The sequence below is a fragment of the Tachysurus fulvidraco genome, chromosome 6, assembly GCF_022655615.1.
Source record: "Tachysurus fulvidraco isolate hzauxx_2018 chromosome 6, HZAU_PFXX_2.0, whole genome shotgun sequence".
NCBI classification, from domain to species: Eukaryota; Metazoa; Chordata; class Actinopteri; order Siluriformes; family Bagridae; genus Tachysurus; species Tachysurus fulvidraco.
The window spans coordinates 15,615,720-15,625,719 of NC_062523.1; the positions used below are offsets into that span (position 1 = coordinate 15,615,720).

Here is a 10,000-nt window from a genome sequence, read left to right on the forward strand (position 1 = left end):
TACACAGTCCCTGGCTAAAGGACAACTATACACCAGAAACTATAGACTTTTCTACTTTTCATAGTGTTTTTCCAGGGGAGGTTAAAAAATATTTGCACATGGATATTTTTTAATTGATCTGTCAAATTATGCTAAAGTTAACTGAATCACAGACATTTGTCATAATGACCATAAAGCAGCGTTTACAGTAGCTGATCAAAGAATCCACTCACCTGACACAAAGGCCACTTTATCTTTCAGCACATGCAACACATCACTGGCCTTTATCCCTTCACTCCTGTAAGATCCTGCAAACACGAGAAAGAGGGAGAGAATAAGAGATTACTCAGTCTGCTTTCTACTTTAATCTCATTAACAGATTACAGCATTCCACTACAGCAACATAGACAGCAGGAGTTGTCCAACTTAAAATAAATCCAATTCAAACGATTGTCCAGACTTTATTTGATAACATATTTGAAATTTAGAAAAAAGTATTTAAAATAATTGAAATAATTGTAAGTATATAAATATATGTATATATATTGTTTGTAAGAGAATAATTCTGAGGTGTGATTCTCATTCACAAGAAACCTCATATGAACAGACAGCAAAGATTGTGGGCGTGACTGACTCTAAAATACAGAACTAAACACACACACACACACACACGCACACACTGTCTGTGGTGTCTTTTGTGTATGTTGGCAGGGGATGGAGTGTGAGTAAGTGGAACATGTGATTGGTGGCTCAGTGAAGCTCTGGAGCTCAGCTGTGCCTCAGTCTGCTGGCTTACCAAACCACCATCATACACATGCTTCCATCAACACAGTTCCACAAGTGCATTAGTTAAAAGGGTCTAATGCAGATACTGTCTTAGTGCTTGGATTTGGATTTAGAAGCAGAGATATAAAATTATAATACTAGTTGAGGATTGCAAATGACAGCAGTGGACCAAATGGTTAAGTCTCTGGGTTATTGATCAGAAGGTCAAGGTTTAAGCCACCGTACTGCCAAGATGCCACTGTTGGGCCCTTGATTGAGGCCCTTAACCCTCTTTGCTTCAGGATGCTGTATTATAGCTGACCCTGTTCTTTGACCCATCCAAGTCACGAATAAACGATACACAGAAATTAGCATGTCTCAACCTCTGAAGCAATAAATATCCGTTCATTTTTTTGATCATTTATGTTCAGGTGCAACAAGTTGCATCCAGCTCACAGGTCCAGGGATCTAGGTTCCATCTCAAGCTTGTGTTGTTACGTTTGTGGAGTTACATGTACTCACTAAGTCTGTGTGGGTTTCCTCCAGATTCACCAGTTTCTTATCACCTCCTCTGGCCATTCATGCTAGTAGGTCTAAATGAGTGTGCAGCCTGGCATGCATGCATCACATTCAGGGCTAAAGTTTGAAAAGCTGTATGGGACAGCTGTCTAATGCAGGGCACCATGTACGTACACACCGAGAGACAATTTAAACATGTATGTTTTTGAAAGTTGAAGTGTAGTACCACAAGTATTTGGATGATTGCAGAAAGGATTTTCTTTGAGTAAACCTAATTTTTTACACTATACTACTACTGTATACCACATTCACTGTAGTTTACAGCATTTGATTACTGTGAGTTGAACTGAGGACGACTAAGTGATCATGTCTGGAGATGTCTTCTGTAATACCTGCTGTTCAGGAAACAGAAAAATAAACACACACACACACACACACACACACACACACACACACACACACACACACACACACACACACACACACACACACACACACACACATGTAATGGCTACACCACTTGTCTGTGTTCTTCAGTAAGAGATAGTGAACATGCAGCAGGAAAACTGAGTGCTTGTTTTAGGAGCCATTTCCTCACAGTAAAGGCCAATTCACTGCAGGATGAGTCTACCACTAATCTAGATCCAGAGAGTGCAGTAAATCTCTCTCTTTCTCCTTACCTCTTGGCCTTCCTTTTCCTTCTTTCTCTCATCACACTTTCATCTTTTCAACTATTTTCTTTCTTCTTCCTGAGGCTTTCCCTCTCTGTCTTGTTATCTTGCTTGATCACTCCAGCCACCCACCTGTCTCACATCTCTCTTTCATTTACCCTCCTGAGCCATGCTGGTTTGAAGACAAAACCCAATGCCAAAAAGATTCCACTAGCTCAGAAAAAGAGAGCAATAGAGAGACACACATAGACATCGGAATGATAGAGACAAGAAGGCACATCATCAGCACTCTTCAGAATTGAGCCATTCAAAACACTCCGCCGTTAACGGCTCCCTAAAGACGCTGAATGCTTCTCCTTTCTGAGAGGTGAAGACATGTAGCTGGCTCCCAGCTCCATATTAAAGAGCAGACACAGCGAATCAGTCTGCTAATGAACAACAACTTGAAAGACTTGAAATGCAGCATGTTTCAGAGAGGAAATAAAGTAAATGTCAAGTGCAAAATGTTTAATTCAGCACTTGCAGGAAATGATCATGCTGTATATTTACAGAAGCAATGTGCAATAACTCTAATCTGTGGATGATTAGAAAGGGCTGTGAAATGGACACAGCAAATAAGACACAGCAAGATTGTCAGCTAAGTTGGTCTAGACCGTGTAGGGTCCAGTTAGAGTGAGCAATCACACAAGAAATAATAAAACAATAAATAGCAGATGATTAATGGCCAGAGAAACAGAAACTGTTGTGCAATTAAATAAAGGGTACAAGAAAGACGGAACGTGGCATACAATTAAAAAGATGTGACTGAGACAAAGATAAACAGGGTAAAAGAGATAAAAAGATGAGATGTATAGAAACAGAGAGAGGGGTTACAACATTCCCAGATCAATCTCCTCCAGACTGTATGAGGCCCTCAGAGTGTGTGTTTATTCAACACTCCTCCAGTCGTCTTCACTCGAACCTGTCTCTGATCCTGGTTAAAAGCTCTCTTTATCCTAAGCCGTTCCTCTACACAATAAATTATAGCCCTGTATCCCAGGTTCTCTCTTTATTACTGATCAGTGATCTATAGTCCATCCATAAACATTCATCTTTTCCCTCTTTTATGAATCACTACCTTTTCTGACAGCTAAATACACCAAATAAGAGAGAACAGAGTAAAGACAGGAGAGCTTTTCCATCAAAGTCAATAGAAAGGAAGTGAAGAATCCATATGTGTGTGTGTGTGTGTGTGTGTGTGTGTGTGTGTGTGTGTGTGTGTGTGTGTGTGTGTGTGTGTGTGTGTGTGTGTGTGTGTGTGTTTGTGTGTGCTTGTGTAAAAATACAGGACATCACCTCAGTTTGTGATATACGTATCAGCTACAGATGGCAACAAAATCCTAAAACAGCTGTTGAGTTACTAAATAACAAACCAAAGAATGGATTCATTTAAACTAAAGGGAAGTTTGGGTCTCTTTTCAAAGAGCTCAAAGAACATGCATCAATATATCATCAATGCAACTGGATAACAAGAATGGCTTAGTGGCTTTCCGGGTACTTGACTTTCGCTTGGTTCTGAGAAAACATTCGGTCATTACCGTTCAAGTGTTTCATAGAATGAAATTCAAAAGTAATTCACTTTAACAGAATAGACTGTTTTATAATGAAATGAATCATTTTAGAAATCTCATGAAGTAACAGAAAGTCATTTAAAACAAGTCACATCTCTGCATGAGCGGAGATGTTCAATCAATAGGACTGCAAGGAAATGAAGTGAACTGTGGCATGACTCGGATTCGTTATATTCAATACACGGTTAATGCTGATCATTTATTCTGTGTCACTGATCACCACCGATTCTCTTCCTATATAGAAGCCTGGAAGTGCTAAAGAACTGCTTATTAGTTTGTACTTGTTCTCCTGCTGCATGATGTGAATCTGGTGTCTTATTCTGGCACACATCTACCTCTGTGGCTCCTCACGCTCTCAGGATCTGCCTGATTCATTCTGGTGCTCTACTTCTGCTTGGACATTTTTGTATTTGTGACACACCCTCTGCTGCTGTGGATGGTCCCACATGGATACTCTAAGGATTTGCAACTCCCAAGAACAATTTATAGCCAAGGCTCATATGTGATCCAGTGGACAATCTCACTTGGATGCTGTACACTTCTATCTATGTAATCATAAAGCTGTAATCATAAAAACTTTCCTTCATCCCAGAACTCTTATACGCATTATTCACAACCTCAACTGACTTCCAAAATATTTGGTATTGTCTATGCCATACACTTCTTTTCAGAGGAGTAATAATTTTTGTCACCCAGAAGTAAAGTTTTTCTTCCTCTATTCACTCTATTCCTAGCCATTGTCACTTCCTTACTCTGTATATATCTATATATAAATCTTTAACCAGATTTCTGTGAAGCTGCTCTGTGACAATATCTATTGCAAAAATTTAATCAGTTTTAAGGTTTTAAGTCACAGAACAGTTTTCTAAGGTGTTAAATTCACACAAGTCCGCTATACACATTTAGCAGCAATGAATGCTGTAGTGAATGCTCTAGCAGCAGATTGTGTTGTGCGCTATAACACTAATCTCTCATTAGAACTGGCACACCGCTCCTTGTTAAGAAATACATGTTTGCATTTGCAAATGGGAAAGTATTCCATCAATAAAGCCACACTATGCAAATAATACCTTAATGAGTCAGTTCAGGCTAATGAGAAAACCACCAAATGAGAGCAAATGTCCCAGTGCAACGTACAGCTGAGAAAACTGGCAAGGTCTTATCTCTCAGCAACACTACTCATTCACACTTATACACACACAGATACACTGACAGAGGAGGCAGGACTACAAAACTACCCTGGATCCTTTTCTGTTGTCAAGGGGACAGTTACCCCAGCAACACATCTACAAAAGAAATGAGGTCAAGCCCCTCACAACTGGCATAAACCACTCAGTTATGCTCGGATTTCACACAGCCAAATTCAGTCACCCATTTATTATATTTCCCCCATTTTATATATCATTCAAAATATAGGAAACATATAATTTTAACATATCACCATTGCTCTGATTTACATGGTGCAGGGTGAAAAGATAGCAAGAAATAGCTTGGATGCTTTGTATAGAATTGACAGGTGAAAAAAGAATAGTGGGGCTGCATCTGATTGGGGTGGCATGGGGAGGGGGGACGCCATTTTATCTAATCCACAACCCAGACCGTCTGGGTTTGTGAGGCAGAAGAAATCCTCTTAACCACATCTCCATCAGGCCCCAATAAATCAAGACACTGCAGTCCTACATCCCCCAAACAGAATTAAAGGACCGGAGCAACATGGCCCAGTGCCCGCTTCCTAATGGGCCTGTACATTGAGTCGATGATAACATGTGTTACTTACTGTTCGTTTATGCACTACATCACATGCACATAAATCTAAAGGAAGCTGTGTGTATATTTTAGCAGCTAGGATTCATCACAGAAATTCTTCATCTTGGGGTGATGTTTCCTTCTTAAAAAGGATCATTTTACATGCCTTCGTGTTCTTTAGACATTTTTATGTGCCTCATTTGATGTGAATATTTAAATATTTTTCTACATATTATAAAAAAAACTCTCAATGTATATAATAAACATAATATAAACACACTTCTCATTATCTATTCTTTTAATGCAATAATTAGGCCTATCATTGCCTTCTTATTGTGGACGTTGGGTAATTATTTAAAAAGCACAGATCACAGCAGGACCCCCTTATGCATTACATCTGTTGATGTTAATGCATTTAATTATGAGCATCTAATCATCCATCTGCACCTGCTGACCACAGAAATAATGAGGTTTACCACTGGCTGGCACTGGAGAGATGCCAGGGTTCCTTTTAAGAGACTCTGAGTCAGCTACTCCATCAGCTACGGATCACAAAACTAAAAACAAAGTCATGTTAAATTGGCTGCGAGCAATATTGAAAGAATTCTGATAACGCTGACGGATGCTTAACTAAAATAAGATTTCTAATCACTGGCACAGTACAGAATATGTTTAATGAGCAAAATTATTTTAAAAGAATTAAAAGAATAAAAGTACCAATTATATATACAATTAAGTCTTTTGTGTAAAGAAGCTAGGAATTATGGGAAGAGTTGAAAAAAAGAGAGGATTTATTGATGACAGATACAATTAGATTGTTTCAGTTTGAAATTAGACTTTGCTCATTAATGAAGGATGCTGATCATTCTGATGATGATGCTATCTCTGTTCCATAGACCCTACATTTGAAAAGTCAAAGGGGGGGAAAGGGAAGCCATTCTTGGTGGCACAGTGACAGATAGATGCAGCAGCAGCAGCTGGTCTGAAAGCTGAGATGGAAATATATGCAAATGAAAAATTGTAATGAAATACAGACCTGAAAGAGAAATAAAGCAGGGATTTCCCTTAGGCACAAATGCAAACTGCAGAATGTTTGGCACCACATGGCACAGACAGAGAGACAGAGAGAGATCAAAAAAAAAAAAAAATTCCAATGATCATCTAAGATGCAATACGCTGTCGTTATACAATCACCGCTTTCACCACTGAAAAATCACTCTGTTTCTTTGAGTGTCTACTAAAATCACTACCTTGTGCATCCATAGACTGGGGGGAAAATTACATTTCCAGTAATTTACTGCCAAGGACAAATATTATAATAAATTCTAAGCATTATAATCTCTTACATAGCATGGATTATCATGTAATCCATTACATTTACTGATTTGGGTGATAGCAGCTTACAGTTAATGTAGGATAAAGCTGAGCTGATGGTTAAGGGTATAATTCAACAAACAGTCTGATCTGGAACACAATACCTTAATCACTAAACCAAGCTACAAAGAATAGGGCAAATGTGCCGGATTATGTGCTATTATTATACGGTGTATAAGGCATTACAGTAGTTTGCTGTAAATATGTTTATAGTTGTTTAGTGTAAAAGGATTTTTGTACACGGATAAGCGGTAGAAAATGGATGGATAGATGGATGGATTTTTGTACAGTATTGCTGAACCTGTTAAAAATCCTATTTTTCTAATACAAATAAACCCAGTTTATGAGGATTTGCCTCCAAGAGGTCCGATATTTCCCCCAGCTACCGTATCATACCACAGCACAATTACAGTATAAGGCAGTACACAGGACCCTTACACAGTGTAATCAAGGCAGGGTCATATGCACTTCAGCTAGAATCATCTGCTATGAAGTCCCTTCATTCCCTCAGCTCATTATCCTGACTCGTTTCTAGGTGTTCCATTGAGAAATTTCATATTGTCCATAAAGAGCTTAGTAAGAACAAAAGGGATGCAGACTCACGATGCAGTCCAAAGTGTCTCTTCCACTAAACTATGAATCTGGATATATCCCTGCACATAATTGTTCACAGCAAACTGCAAACTAAAGATAATCATCTCTACCGCATCTGCACACTATGTCTGCAAACTGTTTAATTTATACTCTACTTCAGAATTCACTGTGATTGATTAAATCCTGAAACATACCCAGATTCAGATTTAGTTTCTACTGGAGGATAAAGGAATAAAAACTGCTAGCACAGGACCTAAAAATCTGCTTCATTTTTGTTATATTAGCCGGATCTACCACAGCCGTCACCCTGTCCGTGACACTTACTGGCCTAATTGCCACCTCACTTCTGTAGTCCCTAAGAAAATAACAAGAAGATTTACGAAGCACTGTCTGACTATGCTGTCAAAAATCAATTATTCCTGACTGCACTCGGTTCACAGTCCCAAGAAATCAGACATATTTTTATAAATGCTGTCACTAGAGGTGTGAGTAATTTTAGACTTTTCTCTAAGCAGCCAAAGATTACTTTTTTTTAAAATATATATAATCTTGAAGGAGTTTGGGAATAATAGAGCAGGATAATAACATAAACATATTGTCTCTTAAAAATAAAACCCTAGGCTTAAAACATGCAAACATGACAAAACTACAGAATGATGACAATTTGAATGTGGAAAAAATCTAGAATGTGAATGAACAGAACAACACTGTTACACTTCCAGAATTTAGCAGATGCCTTATCAAGAGCAACTTAATACATTTTTATCTCATTTTAGACAACTAAGGATTTAGTTTCTTGCTCAAGAGTGCAACTTTCCAATTGGTGGCCCAGCACCTTAACCACTAGACTATCACCAACCAAAACTATCACCACCATCACCACCAACCACCACCACCACCACCACCACCAACCACCAACCACCAACACCACCAACACCACCAGCTAACAACACTACCACCACCATCACCACCAGCCAACAACACCACCACCACCACCACCATCACCACCAGCTAACAACACTACCACCACCGCCACCGTCACCACCACCGTCACCACCACCACCACCACCACCACCACCATCACCACCAGCCAACAACACTACCACCACCATCACCACCATCACTACCACCACCATCACCACCAGCCAACAACACTACCATCACCACCATCACCATCACCACCAGCCAACAACACTCCCACCACCATCACCACCACCACCATCACCATCACCACCACCACCATCACCATCATCACCACCACCACCACAACACCATTTCGGTCCCTCCTACAGCTCTGTTCTGGAGATTATAGTATGCAATGGAATTGTTGATCGTAACACAACATAACAATTATAATAATAACAATAATAATCTAATACAGTTGAACAAGTATTCTTTCATTTTAAAACTGTAAAATGTAAATTTGACTTCACTTCAGACAGTTGTTAATCTTTTGACATTTTCAACAGCTTTCGATTATGTATCTATTTATTTACGTACAGTATGTACTGAATGTATTGAAACATATTGATCTGGAAAAATATTTAAAGATATATTCATATAATTTTGACAAATGAATATTTCAGGATGAAATAATAATATCTGAAAAGAAATTTACATCTGACCAGGATATTATGCTTCGCTTAATAAGGCCCTTAAGAGATTTATTAAAAACTTGTTTCAGACACATTTCCATGATATCAAAGTTGTGAACTTCTTGTAATAACATAACTAGTATTTTATTATTTTCCCATTTCTTGCACCCATGGAAGGAGTAGTGCTCTCCCACCTCATAAATCCTGATTTCACCTCTACGGCCTGCACATATACAACTACAGATCTTGTTAATATGCTCTTTTTGGCACATAACTCACTGCCCTCTGTATAGTGTGATCAGCATGGACATATTTCTGCACTTGGGAACTTCATTTCCCTTCCATGAGACATGGTTTAAGACTGATCTACATTAAAAGCCACTTTTTTTAATCTATATATTGCTCTACATAGCTAACACTATGAACAACATACAGATTGTGTGCAGAATGTTTCAGGTGTATTAGCCACTTTTTCTCTGAATACTGCTTTATTCACAAACACTCGAGAAGCTGAATGATTTACTTTTCAGAGATTCTGGGATTGTTAAGTGTGACAGTCATAGTGTACAAAGCACACAATCATTGAGGGGTTAGATATTACATTAAAAGTGCACAGATGACAGAAATGCAACAAGAAATAATCTAAATGAACAGAGCATTGTGAACAGCTAGAAATAATACACAATAGCTTAATCTACTCTAATCTACTCTTAATCTTGAAAGTGCCTCATGAATAATTAATGAGAGTAAACACTGTCATAATTTATTGCCAGTGTTATTCAAATCGACATGCAGGTCTTTTGTAATAGAAAATACACTCATAAATCATGAATCTCCTGAGGTTTTCCTGGAAAGAAAAGACAAATGGCATGTCCTACAAGACAAAATCAACCAGGGGGACAAAGCCGAACCCTTTCTGAAATCTGTCTGAGACTCAGAGATAGTTGTACTGTTATCAGCCTTGACAACACAATAAATACCTTTTTATTTCCCATCTTACTAAAGGTATAATTTCAGCAGGGATTCAGGATGCCTCTGTCTATACAAAATAAGATGAAGATCAGAAGATTGGCTAATGAAAGAGGAATTCCTATTAAACACCGAAGGGAACCGGAGGAAGACGCATATATACACACACGCACAGACA

At 38.6% G+C, this 10,000-nt stretch overlaps 1 protein-coding gene across 2 annotated transcripts in view; it reads right to left on the reverse strand.

Moving 5' to 3' along the window:
* The window catches only part of kalrna (kalirin RhoGEF kinase a), a 149,881-nt gene that overhangs the window by 91,720 nt on the left and 48,161 nt on the right, over nucleotides 1-10,000 (reverse strand). For both annotated transcript variants that reach the window (XM_047814983.1, XM_047814984.1), the window contains exon 2: nucleotides 213-287. In XM_047814983.1, coding sequence (XP_047670939.1) covers nucleotides 213-287 — 75 coding nt within the window. The remainder of the gene's footprint in view (nucleotides 1-212; nucleotides 288-10,000) is intronic.